The sequence below is a fragment of the Gopherus evgoodei genome, chromosome 1 (assembly GCF_007399415.2).
Source record: "Gopherus evgoodei ecotype Sinaloan lineage chromosome 1, rGopEvg1_v1.p, whole genome shotgun sequence".
NCBI classification, from domain to species: Eukaryota; Metazoa; Chordata; order Testudines; family Testudinidae; genus Gopherus; species Gopherus evgoodei.
This window is the reverse complement of record NC_044322.1, coordinates 259979133-260000302: the sequence shown is the minus strand read 5'-3', so window position 1 is coordinate 260000302 and position 21170 is coordinate 259979133. Positions and strand designations below refer to the sequence as shown.

Genomic DNA, 21170 nt, shown 5'->3' with positions numbered 1-21170 from the left:
GGTGCACTGTGGGATAGCTCCTGGAGGCTAATACTGAAGAATTGCGGCCACACTAACCCTAATTAGAAATGGCAATGCTGATTTGAGCGCTACTCCCCTCATCGTGGAGTATTACAGATATCAATATTAAGAGCCCTTTATATAGAATAAAAGGCTTCTTTGTGTGGACAGGTGCAGGGTTAATTCAGTTTAACGCTGCTAAATCCGAGATAAACTCATAGTGTAGAGCAGGCCTAAGCCAGTAGAATTATACTAGTGAAAAGGTAAGACCTTCCCATGTGGACAAGCCCTTAATGAATGCCCTCCCACAGATCACAGTTGAGCAGACCCACCTTGGGCCAGAAGCATCATCCCTGGCACAATGATGAGTGTGAGAGCCAGGAGTTTGATGACAGATAGGACATTCTGAAGCCTGGCACTCCAGCTGACACTCCAAGAGTTCAGGATGAGGACTATGTCTGGAGGAGAAGGCAAAGAACACCATATATAGCTGGGGCTCAGAATAAATTAGACAAATTTTACTCTCGTGCTTTTCCCATTGTCTCAGCCTATTGCCCTGAGTACACTGAATAGAGACAGCAACACTCCCTGCCCTTGGGGCTGGGAAGAATTCTTAGAGACCAGAATGTTCAGAGTGACAGATATTTTAAGACCATATAAATGACCCAGAGCATGACATTTCAAGGGGAAAATGAGGTTACAACCTTGAGAGTGGAGCACAGTCTAGTTCACTTCCCTCACATTTCCTGTTGTGTAATCTGTGCCTGGCTGATGAAATAATCCATTAGTGCAATTTCATTTTTGCTTCTCTGCCTCAGAGTGGTTCTTGAATTTGAATCTACTGGGACTGGAAAAACATGGAAGCTTTCAACTGTCAACTGCACTAGTTGGCATTCCCAAGTCTGAGCCATATGCTGCTACATTTTGATGGAGCTTGCACCATATACAGAATCTCTGCTCCCAGCATCACTGTGCATAACCCAGACATCTCCAATTCCTTTCTTCCAAGATGTCATCAGCCTGACGCAGCATCTAGCCACTACTAGACCATAAGTAAAAACAGACCTTGAAACTTGCTGGCTACAGCTCTGGTTTCATTTCCCAGCCAATCTGATAGCAATGCATGGCCAGTGATGATTTCTACTCTCCACCCAGCTTCGCAATCCACAGACCCATTTACATCAGCTGTGTCACTTCATTTCCTTTCTGCGTTTTTCCAGAGATGGGCCCAACCCAGAACTCCAGACCCTGAACTTTGGGTGGCTCAGCATTTACTATGCAATCCAAGTTTCACCGTTTTATCTGTAATGGGACAAGCCCAAACCCTGGATGTAAACACCTGTGAATTTAGGGAAAAGGAGTTCAAAATCTGAATTAAAATTTTGTGGCTTAGACCTATATCTGCTTTATACTTACAGTACCCCAGGAGAGCAACGAGCTTCACAGCAGGAAGTGGGGCTGCACAGGGGGCAAAAAATGGTTCCAATATGTAGTTTCCAAATGCCAGAGAAATCACTGCACTGTTGGCTGGCCTATCAGGAGGGACAGATTCATGGAGTTAGAAACTGACTTTCTGGTGTTAAGCTATTTTATATGCAAACGGCTACATTAAAAGAATGTTAACATTTGAAAATTTAAACTGGACAATAAAATCAGGAAATTTAGACTTAAATCAAGCTGGAAGGGCATGTCGATTGGGGTGGGATCAGTTCTGGGTCCAGTTCTGTTCAATATCTTCATCAATGATTTAGATAATGGTATAGTGCAAGGTTGGGTAAACTACGGCCCGGGAGCCGCATCTGACCCTCCAGACATTTTAATCCAATCCTCGAGTTCCTGCCAGGAAGCGGGGTCTGGGGTTTGTCCCACTCCAGCTCTCCAGCTGGGGAGTGGGGTCAAGGTCTTGCTCCACTCTGCATGGCTCCCAGAAGCAGCATCATGTCCCCCCACCAGTTCCTACGTGTAGACAGGGCCGGATCTAACTTTTTTACCGCCCCAAGCAAAAAGTAAAAAAAGAGTGCTGCCCTTCCGTAACACACACACACCCCCTCAAGCGCCGTGCTGCTGAACCCCACCCCCAGCACAGTATAGCACCGCGGAAACCCCCACCTCCCGAGCACCGTGCCACCTGAAGCCCCCGCCCTCCTGAGCGCCGTGCTGCCTGAAGCCCCCACCCCGCCGAACGCCGTGCTGCCCAAACCACCCACCCCACCGAGCGCCATGCCACCCGAAGCCCCCGCCCCACCCCAAGTGCCGCCGAAACACTCCCTGCTCCGAGCGTCGCCCAGCCAAAACAAACCAAAAAAAAAACCCGAGTGCCGCCCCGCTCGAAAGTACCGCCCCAAGCACGTGCTTGGTCGGCTGGTGCCTGGAGCTGGCCTTGCATGTAGGGGCAGCCATGGGGTTCCACATGCTGCCCCTGCCCCAGGGGCTGCCCCCGCAGCTCCCATTGGCCAGGAACTGCAGCCAATGGGAGCTGCAGGGGCAGCTCCTAAGGACAGGGCAGCGTGCAGAGCTGCCTGGCTTCACCTCCACACAGGAGCTGGAGGGGGAACATGCCACTGTTTCTGGAAGCTGCTTGAGGTAAGTGCTGTCCAGAGCCTGCCCCCCAACCTCTTCCTATGCCCCAACCCCCTACCCCAGCCCTGATCCCCCTCCCACCTTCCAAACGTCTCGGTTCCAGCCCAGAGCACCCTCCTGCACCCCTAACCCCTCATCCCACGCCATACCCCAGAGCCCCACCCCCAGCTGGAGTCCTCATGCCCTCCTGCACCCCAGCCCCCGATTTCATGAGCATTCATGGCCTGCCATACAATTTCCATATCCAGATGCGGCCCTTGGGCCAAAAAGTTTGCCTACCCCTGGCATAGAGAGTACGTATATAAAGTTTGCAGACAATACCAAGCTGGGAGGGGTTGCAAGAGCTTTGCAGGATAGGATTAAAATTCAAAATGATCTGGACAAACTGGAGAAATGGTCTGAAGTAAATAGGATGAAATTCAATAAAGACAAACGCAAAGTACTCCACTTAAGAAGGAACAATCAGTTGCTCATATACAAAATGGAAAATGACTGCCTAGGAAGGAGTACTGTAGAAAGGGATCTGGGGGTCAGAGTGTATCACAGGAGTCAGCAACCTATGGCATGCATGCCAAAGGCAGCATGTGAGATGATTTTGAGTGGCACTCATAGTGCCCAGGTCCCAGCCACCGGTCCTGGGGCTTCTGCTGTCATCCTAGAGTCCCGGATGCCAGCCACCCAGTCCTGTCCACAAGTCCCACTCAGCCTGCTGCCAGCCCCCGGTCCCAGCCACTGGTCCCGAGGGCTCTGCTGCTGGCCTAGGGTTCTATCTCCAGCTCGGAGCTCTGCTGCTGGCCTCAGCCCAGGGCTCTGCAGTTGCCCCCAGATCAAATTGGCCGCCCAACAGTCAAATTTCACTGTATCATCCATCAAGAAAACCTGTATGCTAAAATTTCTAATTCAGAGCTTAAAAATGTGATGAATACAGTAGTGCAAATTGTGAATGTCCTTGTTGCTCAATCTGCTTTGACACACAGATAGTTTCAAGCACTGCTAGAAGAGATGGACTGTTCTGGTAATAACATTCCACTTCACAGCAACATTTGGTGGCTAAGTCGTGGCAAGGTTTTGTGCGCTTTGTAAACTGTTTTGATGCAATCAAGGCCTTTGTGTTGGAAAAAGGACAAAACTACCCCAAACTGGATGATGACAAATGGCTGTGTAAGCTCATGTTTCTAACTGTAGAGGAGCAGACTCACTCTTGCGGCACCTCTTGCCGGTCTCTCAGGGAATTGGTTCAATTTCCAGCCTCTGCAGCGCCCTCTGCAGGCCGGTGATCTGCTGCGTCTTGGCCCCCCGTGTCCCTCTCAGGACCCGGTGCCCTGTTAGCTGGGGTGCTGCCCCCTGGTAGTAACCTCTTTCTCTCAGGACCTCCCCTCCCTGGGGAACCCCCACCCACTATCCCCACCTCACCTCAGTATCAGGCTACTGCCAGTCATCGTCTAGCCCCCATGCCCTGGGGCAGACTGCAGTATCAGCCTACTCATAACTGGCAAGGTTGGGTTTGGACCTGCTGCCTTTGCCTCCCCTGGGCTGCCCTCTGCAACCCCCAGTACCTGTTGGCCTTGTCCTAGGCCGCAGCCTGGGCCTTTCCAGGCTGGAACTCCCCAGCTACTCTGCCTTTTCCCAGCCCTGCTTCACACAGGTACCCTGTCACTAGCTCCCTGCAGTCAGGCCCTTCTCCCTCTACAGGCAGAGGGAGACTGTTGTCTACCCCTGGCTTCTCTGCCTTTATAGGGCCAGCTGAGTCTGTTTGGGGCATGGCCCCAGCTGCAGCCACTTCCCTCAATCAGCCCAGCCTTTTAGAGCTGCTTTCTCCAGCCACAGCCCCCTCCCAGGCCTGGTTTAAGCCCTTTAGGGCAGGGGTAGGATAACCACCCTGCTACAACCACTCACCTAAACTAACTCAACCTCCGTCTCCAGAGTGCAGAGCAAACGGTTCTGAATCTTTATGAAGCCTGGAAGGCATTTGTTGTAAAACTAGCAGTTTTTTCTCGGGATATTCAAACTTAAACTTTCCGCTACTTCCAACACATAAAAGAGCTATTGACATGTTGCACTGTCAGTGTCAATGAGATTGGAATGTACATGCAAGAACTGGAACCAGAATTTTCTCACATATTTCAAGATTTCCTGTGATTTGGCCCAATGCTTTCTTTTCTACTTAAACCTGAAAAGTTCAATGAAAGCGACTTAGATTTGTCTGTATTTCAGTGGATGGGTGTTGAAGATTTTGAAATGTAATTCATTCAGTTAAAAAGCTCAGAACTGTGGGCATCAAAGTTTGGAGTTCTGCGGAGTGCACTTAAAGCTTCCGTTAGAGATCATGAGGCCTCTATTCTGACCTGCTGGACGTCCCTACCAGTGAAATTTAACTGTTTGAAGAAAATTGCATTTGCAATGCTTTCAGCATTTGGATCCACATACTCGTGTGAACAGGTATTTTCACACATGAAATCTGTCCTCTGTCCCTCTCAGAGCTGGTTAACTGATCATTCAGAAGCCTGTGTGTAGCTTAAAGTATCCAAATACGTGCCAGACATTGGAAAACTCATCAGCAAGGAAAAGTAAGGGCAACGATCACACTAAACTGATAAGATCTGCATTTTAATTTAATTTTAAATGACGCTTCTTAAACATTTTAAAAACCTTATTTACTTTACATACAACAATAGTTTACCTATATATTATATAGAGAGACTGTCTAAAAATGTAAAAATGTATTACTGGCGTGTGAAACCTTAAATTAGAGTGAATAAATAAAGACTTGGCACATCACTTCTGAAAGGTTGCTGACCCCTTCTGTATCACAAGCTAAATATGAGTGAACCATAGGTGCTGACTTCCTCTCTACCTGGAGGTGCTAGACACCACCCTTCCACTCATAGGCACCCACTTCTACTGGCGCTAATGGGTAATCGACCTAGGGTGACCAGATGTCCCAACTTTTAGGGACAGTCCTGATTTTAGGGTCTTTTTCTTATATAGGCTCCTATTACTCCCCACCCCCTTTCCAATTTTTCATACTTGCTGTCTGGTGACCCTAGCTCAACCCCCGTCTGCCTCTGGCCCCACCCTGACTCCACTCCTGCCCTCTATAACACCGACAGACAGATATGCATAGCTGATTGCTCCCCCTTGCTCTGGGTTAATTAATAAGCAAAAAGTGATTTTATTAAATACAAAGAGTAGGATTTAAGTGGTTCCAAGTAATAACAGACAGAAAAAAGTAAATACCAAGCAAAATAAAACAATAACACACAAGTCAAAGCCTAATACATTAAGAAACTGATTACAGATGAAATCTTACCCTCGGAGATGTTTGAATAAGCTTCTTTCACAAGACTAGACTTCTTTCTAGTCTGTGCACAATCCTTTCCCCTGGTACAGTCCTTGTTCCAGCTCTGGTGGTAGCTAGGGGATTTCTCATGACTGCAGCCCCCTTTCCACCCCCTTATATAGCTTTGGCACAAGGCAGGAATCTTTTGTCTCTTTGGGTCCCCACCCCTCCTAAACGGGAAATACCCAGGTTTAAGATGAATTCCAGTACCAGGTGACATGACCACATGTCCTGTGGGACCCCAGCCTCCATTCTTCCCAGGATGACTCACACGAAGGCATACAACTAAACAGAGCCATCTACAGTCAATTGTCCTAGCTGATGGGAGCCATCAAGATTCTAAACCCACACTTTGCATAACTACAGTAGGACCTAAGAGTTATATTTTATATTCCTAGTTTCAGATACAAGAATGATACATTCATACAAATAGGATGAACACACTCAGTAGGTTATAAGCTTTGTAATAATACCGTATAAGAGACCTTTTGCATGAAGCATATTCCAGTTACATTATATTCACACTCATTAGCATATTTTCATAATGTCATATGGAGTGCAGGGGACAGTATTAAAGTTCAGTTTTTGCTCTCTCATGTGTCATGTTTACCTCACCATCCATGTGGGATTTTTTTCTAGTCATAAATAAAATATGGGTGAAAGTGATTTGTTTTACTTATTTATTATTATTTATTCCAAGGACTGGCGCAATCCAGAGAATTTTCAGCACAAGAGAAACAAGAGAAAGCTCAAAGTGACTGAAAATAGAAGGCTTAAAATAAAACTAGCCTCTAACTTCAATTATAACATTGTTATCACAGTGCTATAATGAGGGTACCAAATATCCTGGAGAAGAGAGTTTTTTGGACATGCTGGTCTAATGTGCATATGTGGCTATTTACCTCTTCTGCCTTCTTTTTATTTTAGAAGACTTTCGAGGTAATGTGTATGGTTTCTCACTTTATGCATTTTTTAAAATAATACGAACTGGTTATCCATTTGCATGGCTTTCCCAGGTCTCACTAACACCTCATTTCAGGTAGCAGAAAAAAATCTTACCTGATAGCAAAGTACTCGGCCCACAGATACAAGAAACTTGGCAAAGGCCCCAGTGTCTCCAGTACATAGATATAATGTCCTCCAGACTTCGTGATTCTTGTTCCAAGTTCTGCATAGCACAAGGCACCTGGAACAGATGAAGTAAAAATGCATTTAATAAATTGTCCCATGCAATTACCACTGCACATAGAATTTATTGAGAATTAAAAGAATCTGTTTAAAATGAGCTAAGAACACAGAATCTAAGAGCTGCCATACTGGGTGAGACCATGGTCAATCTTACCCAGTATCCTGTCTCTGACCAGAGCTTCAAGGGGAGAGTACAAAACAGACAATTTTGGAATGATCCACTTCTGTCTTCCAGTTCCAGCTTCTGATAGTCAGAGATTTAGGGTTGCCCAAGCATGGGTTTGCATCCCTTATCTTTTGGCTAATAGCTATTGATGGACCCATCCTCCATGAACTTATCTAGTTCTTTTTTGAACCCAGTTATACATTTAGCATTCACAACATTCCATGGCAATGAGTTCCACAGGTTAGTTGTCAGAGACGGCTCCAGACACCAGCAGAGTAAGCACATGCCCAGGGCAGCACATGCTAAGGGGCAGCATTCCGTCCATTCTTGGGGCAGCCCAGTCTGAGCAGGTTTTTTTATTTTCCTTTTTATTTTTTTAATTTTTTTTGCTTGGGGCAGCAAAAATGGTAGAGCTTTGTTTGTATTAAACCTGCTGCCCATTAACTTAACTGGGTGACCCTTAGGTTTAGTATTGTATGAAAGGGTAAATAACACTTCTGTATTCACTTTCTCCCATCAGTTATGATTTTATAAACCTCTATCATATCTCCCATTCATTGCCTCTTTTCTAAGCTGAACAGCTCTAATCTTTTTAGCCTCTCCTCATACAGAAGCGATCCCAAACCCTTGATCATCTTTGTTGCCCATCGCTGAACCTTTTCAGATCTACTATATCGTTTATTGAGATGGGGTGACCAGATCTGCGCTATGGATTTATATAGCGGCATTATGATATTTTCTGTCTTATATTCTATTCTTTTCCTAATAGTTCCTAACATGCTGTTAACCTTTTGACTGCTGGTGCACATTGGGTGGAGGTTCTCAGAGAACTATCCATAATAGAGGAAATAAAGGCTTTTAGGAGAAAGCTTTTAGAAAATGAAGGGTAGGAGAGATGTCCTGGGGGCCAAATTTAGGCTGTTAGGGAAGAGGCTGAGATCCAGGACCTCTATGGTGGCATTCTCAGAAAGTCTTCGAGTTCCACATGCAGGGCCAAGGAGGCAGGCAGAGCTTCAGAGTCTCAATGCCTGGATGAGATGATGGTTTAGCTTTATTAGGAACTGAGGAAACTTTTGGGATGGGGGAGCCTATACAGGAAGAATGGGCTCCACCTAAACCAAATTGGGTCCATACTGCTGGCACTTAACATTAAAAAGGTTGCAGAGCAGTTTTTAAACTAAGAGATGGGGGAAAGCTGATTGCTGCAGAGGAGCAGGTGGATCGGACAGAGACTTCTCTTAGAGGAGAGTCTATTGATAGAGATTCTCTAGGTTTTTGTCAGGAGGAGAGGATGGAAGAGGATAAAGTAGTGGCCAGATCAGACAAGAAACATTCACATAAAAAAGAATCTGACACATCAGAAAAGGGCAGACAAATAAATAGTGACAAGTTTTTAAAGTGCTTATACACAAATGCTAGAAGTCTAAATAATAAGATGGGTGAACTAGAGTGCCTAGTATTAAATGAGGATATTGATATATTAGACATCACAGAAACCTGGTGGACTGAGAACAATCAATGAGACACAATCATTCTGGGGTACAAAATATATCGGAAGGACAGAACAGGTCGTGCGGGGGGGGGGGAAGTGGCACGATATGCGAAAGAAAATGTAGAACCAAATGAAGTAAAAATCTTAAGTGAATCCAAATGTTCCATAGAATCTCTATGGATAGTAATTTCATGCTCTAATAAGACTATAACATTAGGGATCTGTTATCAACCATCTGACCAAGACAGTGATAGTGACGATGAAATGTTAAGGGAGATTAGAGAGGCTATCAAAATTAAGAACCCAATAATAGTGGGGAATTTCAATTATTCCCATATTGACTGGGAACATGTCACCTTAGGACGAAATGCAGAGACAAAATTTCATTAAATAACTGCTTCTTGGAGCAGCTGGTATGAGAACTCACAAGGAGAGGGGCAATTCTCAATTTAGTCCTGAGTGGAGCGCAGGATCTGGCACAAGAGGTAAATATAACAGGACTGCTTTGAAATAGTGACCACAATATAACAACTTTTAACATTCCTGTGGTGGGAAGAACACCTCAACAGCCCAACACTGTGGCATTTAATTTCAGAAAGGGGAACTATGCAAAAATGAAGGAGTTAGTTAAACAGAAATTAAAAGGTATGATGACTAGAGTGAAATCTCTGCAAGCTGCATGGACCCTTTTCAAAGATAATAAATGCCCAACTTAATTGTATACCCCAAATTAAAAAACACAGTAAAAGAACTAAAAAAGGGCCACCATGGCTTAACAACCATGTAAAAGAAGCAGCAAGAGATAAAAAGGCATCTTTTAAAAAGTGGAAGTCAAATCCTAGTGAGGTAAATAGAAAGGAGCATAAACTAATTAAGTGTAAAAATGTAAGAAGAAAAGCCAAAAAGGAGTTTGGAGAACAGCTAGCCAAAAACTCCAAAGATAACAACAAAATGTTTTTTTAAGTACATCAGAAGTAGGAAGCCTGCTAAACAACTAGGGGGGTGGGGCCTGGACTATCGAGATACAAAAGGAGCACTTAAAGACGATAAAGTCATTGCAGAGAACTAAATGAATTCTTTGCTTCAGTCTTCACGGCTGAGGATGTTAGGGAGATTCCCAAACCTGAGCCAGCTTTTGTAGGTGACAAATCTGAGTAATTGTCAAAGATTGAGATGTCACTAGAGAGGTTTTAGAATTAATTGATAACAGTAACAAGTCACTGGAACCAGATGGCATTCACCCAAGAGTTCTGGAAGAACTCAAATGTGAAATTGCAGAACTATTAACTATGGTTTGTAACCTGTCCTTTAAATCAGCTTCTGCATTCAATGACTGGAAGATAGTTAATGTAACACCAATATTTAAAAAGGGCTCTAGAGGTGATCCCAGCAATTACAGACTGGTAAGTCTAATGTCAGTACCGGGCAAATTAGTTGAAACAATAGTAAAGAATAAAATTATCAGACACATAAAAGAATATAAATTGTTGGGCAAAAGTCAACACGGTTTCTGTAAAGGGAAATTGTGTCTTACTAATCTATTAGAGTTCTTTGAAGGGGTCAACAAACATGTGGACAAGAGGATCCGGTGGACATAGTGTACTTAGATTTCCAGAAAGCCTTTGACAAGGTCCCTCACCAAAGGCTCTTAAGTAAATTATGTTGTCATGGGATAAGAGGGAAGATCCTTTCATATATTGAGAACTTGTTAAAAGACAGGGAACAAAGAGTAGGAATAAATGGGAAATTTTCAGAATGGAGAGGGGTAACTAGTGGTGTTCCCCAAGGGTCAGTCCTAGGACCAATCCTATTCAACTTATTCATAAATGTTCTGGAGAAAGGGGTAAAAAGTGAGGTGGCAAAGTTTCAGATGATACTAAACTGCTCAAGATAGTTAAGACCAAAGCGAACTTCAAAAAGATCTCACAAAACTAAGTGATTGGGCAACAAAATGGCAAATGAAATTTAATGTAGATAAATGTAAAGTAATGCATATTGGGAAAAATAACCCCAACTGTACATACAATATGACGAGGACTAATTTAGCTACAATGAGTCAGGAAAAAGATCTTGGAGTCATTGTGGATAGTTCTCTGAAGACATCTACTTAGTGTGCAGCAGCAGTCAAAAAAGCAAACAGGATGTTGGGAATAATTAAAAAGGGGATAGAGAATAAGACAGATAATATCTTATTGCCCTTATATAAATCCAAGGTACACTCACATCTTGAATACTGCGTACAGATATGGTCTCCTCACCTCAAAAAAGATATACTGACAGGCATTAGAAAAAGTTCAGAGAAGGGTAACGTAGAGCAGGTTTCATATGAGGAGAGATTAAAAAGGCTGGAACTTTTCAACTTGAAACAGAGGAAACTAAGGAATATATGATAGAGGTTTATAAAATAATAAGTGATGTGAAGAAAGTGAATAAGGAAAAGTTATTTACTTGTTCCCATAATATAAGAACTAGGGGCCACCAAATGAAATTAACAAATAAACAAATAAAAGGAAGTTCTTCTTCACACAGTGCACAGTCAAATTGTGGAACTCCTTGCCTGAGGAGGTTGTGAAGGCTAGGAGTATAACAGGGTTTAAAAGAGAACTGGATAAATTCTTGGAGGTTAAGTCCATTAATGGCTATTAGCCAAGATGGGTGAGAAATGGTCTCCCTAGTCTCTATTTGTCAGAGGGTGGTGATGGATGGCAGGAGAGAGATCACTGATCATTACCTCTTAGCTTCACTCCCCCTGGGGCACCTGGCATTAGTCACTGTCCATAGACAGGATACTGGGCTGGATGGACCTTTGGTCTGACCCAGTACAGCCGTTCTTATGTTCTTGTTATGTTCTTGGTGCAAATCCATTTATTTGCAATAATGCTGTTTCCAGGGGAGATCTATTTTCATCTGGTAAGACCTGCTTGTCAGTTTAATGGCAAAACTTCTCCGCTGACCTTATGTGGAAAGGTCCATAGAAGGAAGGTTGTCTTTGCCTTAGAGATTTACTTTAAAACTCTTCATTTCCCCCATTTACCTAGCTCTAAGTCTCAAACACACACACCTTCTCCCTCAAATATAGGTGAACCAAGGACGTGGAAACATCTCTCTGATCAGATCCTTGAAGCAGCTACATAAGAAGAAGAAAAACTTGTACAGAAGAATATTGAGAATTTCTAATCAAGTGGTTCAAATACTCTCTATTTCCCCTCCTGTATCTATGTAAAGATAGATTTTAAAACTGGCCATTTCTGTCCCAGCTGTAAACCCCTCAGAACCTACCTACATGCAATGGAAGGAATATAGGCCCTGATTCACCAAAACACTCAAATACATGTTTAATTTGAAGCACATGTGGTCCCAATGATTTCAAGCATATGCTTAAGAGTTTTGCTGAATTGGGGCCATAACCATGTATCAATCTTGCATTTCAAGGGAAAACATAAAAAGGGGGTAAGCATTATTTAAGGCACTATATCAAAGATTAATAATGTGACATTAATAAAAGGAAGTCTTCAAGCTGGACATTTGGGGAAAATAGTTGAAGAGTGAAGTCAGTTAGAAAATTTAATAACTTGACAAGGGAAGCCATTTGGGTGCCACCAAGACAGGTTTTCAAGAATACACAAGATACACTATGTGTTTAGTGGAGAGAATAATCCTTCAAAGTACAGATGGTTTGGCTAGCTGACCAATAAACACTTTATCATTTATTATCCTGCTCAGTTAAAAAGAAACCTACATTTGTGATGTTATGGTTTGAGATTTTACATATGCAAAAGAATGACATTTTAAAGTTGATGTTTGCACAGTAACCTCAACTAAGCCACATTATACATATATAGTAAGTATAAGTGTGACAACATCTCCAGTAATACAAAATATTACATACGAGAAACACTAGAAGGAAGAGTGACAATTGTTGTGGGATCTATGATTGAATTTCCTGAGTCTTGTGGCTTTTTAAAACTCTCAACCACAGAACTATAACGAAGCAGTTTTTTGCACACACAAAGCAGGAAAATTAACTGTTAAGGAAGAAAAAAAAATTTAAAGTCACATTCTGAAATAAACACATGTCTCCTAGGTCCCCAGAATTCTGTGGTTCTCCATCTAGTGCCACTAGCTAGAGGCCTAACCTCCTCCAGCCCCCATGCATCTAGAAATTCCACAGATAAGAGAACTACTCCCATGTCTGTGCCCACATGTGGCACCACATTCATAGATCTTAAGTCTTGGGTTTTCCCCCAAGTCCCTCAGATAAACCAGTTACACAATGGATCCTTGGAACCCTCTGGACATGGGAGCTTATTACGGCTTCAATTCTATGGCATTAGGAGATAGGAGTTTTGGTCCTTGTTCCCAGCTTATTTTTCTTGGAGAAGTAAAGTTAGGCCTTTGTTGTAGATATATATCATTTGCTAGCTTCCCCATCTACCAAGAATTTAACAAGAAGGGTAAAAAAAACTCACCACCCACCAAATAGAGAGAGAATCCCACAGGCAAACCAAACGATTAAGGAGACACCCACGTTGCCGGAGTGTTTCAACACCCCTTTTGGAGAGATAAAGATGCCACTGCCCACCATGCTGCCAACGAGGAGTGAAAAAGCCCTCAGCAAAGTGATCTTTTTCCTTAGAAAAACAGCCTCCTCTTCTTTCTTGGCTTTTCCCATGGCCTCTACAATTTCAGGGCAAGGGTGGACATTCAGAAGTTAAGGTTTCCTTATGGGTCCTTCCCAGTCCCACAGTCAACAGAGCTTACCTGTGATAGGGGAAAAGAAAATCAGGGATTTGTGGGGCTTCTTTGGGGAATGACTATTAAAGCCATTTTACCAATAAACCATCAAAATCTAATGGATCTACTCTCCTCACCCATTGGATATCACTGGACAAAGAAACCCCAGGTGCATAAAATATGCTATGTAACCATGCAATCACTTATGTCAGAACACCTCTGGGTATCAAGTTTGCTAATTAACTTTTGCACCTCCTGCTGCAGTAGAGCATAACACACTGTAGGCTGTATATAAACAGTCCTTTAGGCCAAGATTTTCAAAAGTGATGAGTGATTTGGGGTGCCACTATAGCTCAGTATCCAACCTGAGTTGCCCTCAAGGGACCCAATTTTCATAAATGGCTGAGCACCCACACTCTGAAAATCAGGCCTCTTTAAGATGCTTCAAGTTGGGCACCTATAAGTTTAGGCCAAGCCAAATCACTAGTCACTTTTGAATTTTTTGGCCTTAAAACTGTTTTTTCTTTGGCAACAGCAGAGCAAAGGGTTTAGTTTAATAGACATTTTGTATAAACATGTCCAGGGCATCTGGTCTTGAGCCAAAATTGGCTGCTGAGTCTTTTTAAACAGTGGTGGGCCACCTGCGGCCCATCAGGGTAATCTGCTGGCGGTCTGCAAGACAGTTTGTTATATTTGCACAGCCACCCGCAGCTCCCTGTGGCCATGGTTCACCGTTCCTGGCCAATGGGAGCTGTGGAAAGCAGCAGCCAGCAAGTCTCTGCAGTCCGCACTGCTTCCCACAGCTCCCATTGGCCGGGAACAGTGAACCGCAGCCACTGGGGGTTGTGGGTGGCCATGCAAATGTAAACAAACTGTCTGGCAGCCTGCCAGCAGATTACCCTGATGGATCATGTGCAGTCCGTGGGCTGCAGGTTGCCCACCACTGCTTTAAAAAGTCAAAATAAGCTCTTTGGGTCTCTGATGTGCCAGATTATCTGCTATCGCTCATCAGGGCAGGGAGTAACTTCATGAGTCTTCTAAGGCTCAGACAGGTTGCTGGAACTGAAGAGTCTATGGGTTGAGGGGTGGACAGTAGCAACCACCAAGGCTCCTGAGCTGTGAATTGCAACATACGACTGATGTTACAAGTGGATGGTCTTACTCGGTATCTAACTAATGTGTGTGAAACAGCTACAGTCTGGTATGTGTTATATCTCTGAAAGTAGAACTACAAAGCAAGTGGGTCCGATATTCAAATGTAGGATTGGTTAAAGATCTATAGAATCAATCTAAACTAAGGAGTCCTTTTGAGCACAAATATTATTGCTAAAACTTAAAAAGTGCACTTATCTGGTTGGTTGATTTTGAACAAAGCAGAGACGTTTACAGTCTGTCCCAGACGGTCATCCCTTGCTGGAGTCTCAGTGCAGTTTGATGTACAGTAACCAGTAGCTTCTTTTAGTTAGCTGTGAACTTTCATAGTAAAAATAAAAGAAACAGGATGTAAAACCAAATATATAGACCAAGTTAAGGTTTTGAAGTAACTCTTGAACTCTACATGTTTAGCCACATGGTCTGAGACACCAATGCCAGCCAGGAATATCTGGAAACATAATGGACAAACACCACAGATTTCAGGAATGTAAAATCAACTGAGATTTGTTCTACAAGCTATTGTGGGGAGGGAGTGAGAGTAGAAGAATAGGGTGATCAGACAGAAAGTGTGAAAAATCAGGATGGGGGAGGGGTAATAGGAGCCTATATAAGAAAAAGACCCAAAAAGACATCTGGTCACCCTAGGGGAGAAACAGAGAGCTATTGCATACCACTTCAAACAGACACCTAGCAATGAGCAGAACAAATTGTTCCAGCTCTGCTTTCTATTTGAATTTCTGTGCCTGACGCATTAAAATACAGCTATGTTAATCCTTGTGGCAATGCTTAATATGCACTTTAGTATTAAAAAAAATGTACAAAGCTGCTTTTTGTTCACCTTTTTAGTTGACTACTGGCTCAAATGCTTCTCATACAGTACCTTTGCATCTACCAACAGCATTGCTTAAAATTACAGCCCCTCAGGTTGCACTTCAACCCAGTGTTTCAAGCAATTTTTACCAACATTTCAAAACAGAATAAAGCACTACTCATCTTACCTAGCAGGACCTGAAGCCTGGCATGGGGTGGAGATGGAGAAAAAGCAACTGAGAGTAAGGGGAAAAATGTTATATTACCATAGTGCCCCTAGAGGCCCAAGCTGAGATGGGGACCCCATTGTGCTAGAGTCTCCAGCCCCCGCCACCCTACACACACACACACACATAGTAAGAGACCATTCCTGTCCTGAAGGGCTTACAATCTAACCATGCAAGACAGATCCAGGGAATATTCTTATCTCCATTTTATTGCTGGGGACCTGAGTCAAAGACCAACTAGCCAATACTACACAGGAAACATGTGGCACAGCTGAAACTTAACCTAGATCTTCTAAGTCCCTGTCCAGTGTCTTAATCTCCAGACTGTCTTTCCTCTCTACCACAAACTGTATAAATATGTATCCAATTATGTCCACAAACCTAATTTATCGTTTCTGAGGACTATTCCTAACTATTTTCACCTATATTTTCTTTGTACAGACCTCAGTTAAAATGACACCACCAAGAAATTTTTAACTACATCCCCTTCCTTTTCATACAATAAAAGATGTAGTCACTGAGCTGTGCTAACCAGACCTGCTTCTTCCTTTTTTCTGCCACAAATCAGCGCCCTGTTTCAATGCCCATTAGAAGATGCTGAGTCCAACTAAAAACCAACTGGGATATAAGCTTGTTCATTCATGTATTAAAATAATGTGGATAAATTGGACTGGTGGCATTGTGGTCTGCGCACCTGACTGGACAATCTATTTAGGAAAACTGAGAGTCATTTGTTTATGAAACTGTAATTAACACAAGAAACCAGGCTAAAGAAGAGAAGTCTGAATAGACTTACTTTTGGCTTTCTTTATCTACATCAGACTCACTAGCTTACTGTCCTAGATTTAAAAAAACCTGGAGGAATAGTAGCTGGTAAAATCAGACGTGAATTTGCAGTGCCAGATGCTGGAAATAAAGCCAATGTGATCCCAAGGTTCAATATGAGAGCAAACTGAATAATTCTTAATGAATGCTTTATTTAAGGAATTTCCACCTCTTTCTGTTTATGAATTGTCCATGCTCAGATTGGAATTTTCTCAAATTTCTTTAATTAAAATTACTTGCCAAGTAATTATGGGAAATTATCCTTGGGCTGGGTCACATTTATCCCCTTGACCTTGGTCCTTAAGCATTTCCTGGTCCATTATACCACAGCCTGGCACATCACATCTTCTGCAAGAAGACATCTTAGTCTATGACCTTTTAATGAAGAACCCAGGATGGAGCAGGCTCCACTCACCCACCTCCCTTGGTGAGAGATTGAAGTAAACTAAGGTTGTCCTTAAAACCACATTTTCATATAGTTGCCTCTTACCAGAATTTCTATTCTTCACCAAATATAACATTTTTGATTAAAGCCAATCTGTCAAATAGGTCATTGCAAGTATTCACTATTTTAATTCTAGCTGTATTGATTAGCTTTCACTGGCTATATAGATCACATGGTATTGTTTCTGATCCTCAGTTGGCTGAGTGTAATGGTGAGTTTTAAATTCATGGCAGAGAGAACTTACTTTGGTAATCTAATAATTCATATCCCATTAATATTCTGCAATATTTGCTTAATATTGATTCTTTTCACAAATGTGCCAGCCCCTAAATTCTTTCATTATATTAGCAAAAAGGCAACACAAAAGAATAGCGTGTCAGATTAAAACAGAATACTTCCCCCTTCTATACCACCTGCTGCTAAAGAATCTCAATGCATTTTACAAATATTAAGCCGTACAGCTTCCCTGTGAAGTAGCTAAATATTTTCTCTGTTTTTACAGTGGGGAAAACTGAGACTGAAAAGGTTAAGTGACTTGTCACAATGGGATGAGTGGGGTGTAGAACCCAGGATTCCTGGTATCCTGTCCCAGATACACAGCCAACTGGAAGGCAAGCCAGCTAATATAGATAAGAACTTCAAGAGATTAGCATTCCGGTTTGACTATATTTATTATGGGATGCTACCATGAACGTGCTACACTTTCCCCTGTGACTTGTCCTCCTTCCATTCTCAGGAACAGGCCACATGCAGGCACTGAGACTATTTGTCCAGTTTTTAAATTGTTTTCTCAGCTGCAAAGGACAAAATAAAAAAAACAATCTAAACATTCCCAGCAGCAAGATCCCACAGAGGGGTCTGATCCTCCTTCAAAGCAGAGCAAATCCTTCCTGAAATTCTCAGTCCCTTAAACACGTCAGTGCAAAACGAGACCTCAATCACAGCACTCCTATGTACAATTAGAAGATTGTTTGCTTAAAACTTTGACCTAGCGCTGAGCAATGCTAAGGCCCATCAGGGCTAAATCCTGATAGAGAAACTCCTTCCACAGCTAGTTCTTTGGTTCAGATCTGACCTAGGGTGGCAGTGATAACAGGTGTTAATGCCTGATGGCTTACTGGTGGCTTACAGGAAGTGCCTTGGTGGTTTCAGTCCAATTCCCAGGAGCCATGCGCCCACCTCACAAATACATGCATTACCATTAGCACCCCCAGAGGCCAAGGGCTGAATGGGCATGGAGGCTGAACTACCTTCCCCCCACCTCCAGAAGCAGTTTTCTCCAAGTTGAGGCACAGTGGCAGGGCAGCACAGGGAAGCTTGCACTGTCAACGATCACGCTGTACCTGTTGTTTAGATAAAGGACTCCAGCCTTTAGATCTCGCTGACACTTTTTACCAGCAACTTAATTCCTAAAGTAAATAAAAGATTTCCAGCAATGTCTGTCTTGTGAGACCCAGCATTACTCCAGTGGGGCTCTAAAGTGGCCACACACCCTGCGACTTATACACTTAACGACAGAACTCCCTGCCACTGTCAACTATCTTACCCGGCTACTTAGTGCATTCCCCAGGGCCCATTTTTTCCAGGAGAAACTTTTTCTTTGTATGAGAGAAATCATTCCCCACCTCTACTGCACTATCCTGTTATTGGAAGATGGGTCACCTCTAATGAAAATCATCTGTCTACTCTCACTCTGTTTTAGCTCTGTGTTGCTTCATTCTTTCATTTATCCACTCAGAGCCCAGAGTTGCTGGTACTGGAATGGTATTTTTCTGGGTCCCCTCATATTTACAGTAAGTGTACCCTTAATCTAACTCAACTGCTGTTGAGCTACAAAAAGAGGCAATGCATGTGTGTGTCCCCCCCCACCCCGATTTCTGCCTTCCATTTAGCGCAGAGGTTTTCAGTCCCACAATTTTAAAACCATCAGCTCATGCCAGGAGCCAGAGGATCGGAAGTTGGTGGGAGCTGCCCAGCTCACTGCAGCCCCTGACTCTCTGTGCTTTGGGAGCTGGGGCACCGGCTGCCTGCCTGGCAGCCCTCCCTGCTCCGCTGCCCGAGCCAAGATTTCTCTGCACGGCCAGAGGCTCCCCAGGCAGGACAGGTGGCACAGTTCCAAGCTGCGCTCCTGACATGCTCTTGCCTCTCCCCTAAAGGAGCCAGGATCCAGCTGGTGACACCACCAGGACCTGGTCCGTGCCTGCAGAGCCTGACTGCCATGAGATAGTCTCTGAGATGTTCTCTTGCCGCTGCCCAGGTGGTCTAGCTGGCTTTGCTGCTGCTCCTCAACCCAGAGGTGACGTGTGGGGTGATCACGTGCCCCCACCATCAAGAGTTAAGCATCTACTCTGGATCTACCTTCCTGAGCTGAGGTTTCTCCAAGACCCTCTAGGTTCTAACTCAGAGCCTGGCTGTTTTCCCCGTGCCTATAGATAATTCCTTTTGACTCTAACCTCTTAGCCACTCACCTTTAGTCGCTGACTCAGCTTCAGTGCAAACACCTAATTCATAATTACTCTACCGCATATACGTACTAATTCACTCAATACTGTACCTAGCTCCTCCTCAGCCCAAACTCCTCCTCAGCCCCGATCTCTGGAGTGCCTCTGTGCTGCTGGCCTCAGAGTTCAGCTGTTATTGATTTATTACAACACAAGCTAAACACAACTATAACCAAGCTAGCACAGTTTCTTTTTAACCCATTGAGGCTTTTTTTTCTTTTGTTCAACACTTCCCAAGCTGTTGGTATTTACTAGACACAACTTCATCCACTGTTTTGCAGAGCTGTGCTGGGGAGCTTCCCTGTCACAACCCACTCAAGTCCTTTGCCCAGGCTAAAGTGACAGTAGCAGGATTAAGACATTCCTCAGACAAATTAACTAGCAATTGTTGATACCGTAAATTGAACAATACACAGAAGACCCAAAGCACTAACATCAGCTAATTAGTCTCTTGTAAGGTAGAGAGGTGAAATGGTGAAACCGAGGTAAGGAGAGGTAAAGTTTCTTGCCTGCAGTCACACTGCAGCCAGAGGCAAAACTGGGATTAGAACCTAGGAGTTTCTGGTTCCTAGTTCCAGTGAACCAGGTCAGTAGTTCTCAAACCTTTTTTGGCTCAGGACCCATTTGTAAACAGTGTCCTGTCATGGTCCAGTCAATTGCTTGAGTACCAATAAAATCTGTCTTATTAATTACACATTAACGCACTAAGTACACTGTATCAGAGCAGTGAGTCCCTGTAGCTTCTGTCCCCAGGGTGGGCTGGGCTCTGAGGTAGCAGCACTGCTCAGATTTGGCCCCAACTGGGCCAAATTTTTGTGAGCGGAATTGCAACCTGATGCATGACCAAGGGGCTACTGGGCCAAAGCTGAGCAGCGCTGCAACCACAAACGCCAGATCGCAATGCCCGGAGCGGAGTGCCAAGCCCAGCCTGCTCTATGGGACTACAGCTGCAGGACAAGCATGAGGCTGGCTCTGCAACACTCCTCGCTTCCCTCCGGCTTCTCATGAGACCCTTTGTCGCATTCTGGTGACCCAGTTTTGGTTGCAACCCACAGGTTGAGAATCCCTGAGCTAGACCACGTGGCCTCATAGAATGAGAAAAGAGGGGAAACCCACAGAGCTGGAGGGGGAGGGTTGAGGTGGGGACGCCACAGGAAATGTAGAAGGCCTTTCTAGTTGAACTTTGAAGAGAACCAGCAGTAGCAGGGAGCTTCAGGTTGGGCTCAGTAGTGGATTAATGATTTTGCTGCCCCTAGGCCCTGAAATAATTGCCACCCTCGGCCCCATACGAACTTGTTTTAGTTTTTTTACAAATTCGTTTGAACTAAAATGAATTTAAATATCATTAAAATAACTGAACATTTACAAGTTTTATTATAAATAAAATTACAAGTACAGCCGACTCTCGCTTGAACGCCTGTCTGTACAGCGTGATTTCACTTATAGCACGGGACCACACATGGATCCAAAACTGAGAACCACTTCATTTCTTCCTTCCAGCCATATTAACAACGTTTAGGATTCTCACGAGTATGTTTACTAAATGGCGTTGCATTGTCATTGGTGGTTTCAATACGTGCTATGACTGGTAGAATCGTGGTGTCACTGATGCCATGATTACAAAAATGCTGCTATTATAAATTTGCTGCCCCTGCAAATTTGCCACCCTAGGCCTAGGCCTTGTCAGCCTAGGCGATAATATGCTGC

At 43.7% G+C, this 21170-nt stretch overlaps 1 protein-coding gene across 5 annotated transcripts in view; it reads right to left on the bottom strand.

The window, feature by feature from the left end:
- The window catches only part of LOC115641072 (cystine/glutamate transporter-like), a 45733-nt gene extending 31523 nt beyond the window's left edge, over nt 1-14210 (bottom strand). For 4 of the 5 annotated variants that reach the window (XR_003998013.1, XR_003998012.1, XM_030544192.1 and 1 more), the window contains exons 1-4: nt 13243-14210; nt 6980-7106; nt 1417-1532; nt 333-458 (exon numbers count right to left, since the gene is read on the bottom strand). Coding sequence is in view for 3 of the 5 variants with exons in the window: in XM_030544192.1 (XP_030400052.1) it covers nt 333-458; nt 1417-1532; nt 6980-7106; nt 13243-13438 (565 nt within the window). In the remaining 2 variants the exon portion in view is untranslated. The remainder of the gene's footprint in view (nt 1-332; nt 459-1416; nt 1533-6979; nt 7107-13242) is intronic. The other variant, XM_030544196.1, reaches the window with a different exon arrangement.
- Between the last annotated feature and the right edge of the window lie 6960 nt (nt 14211-21170).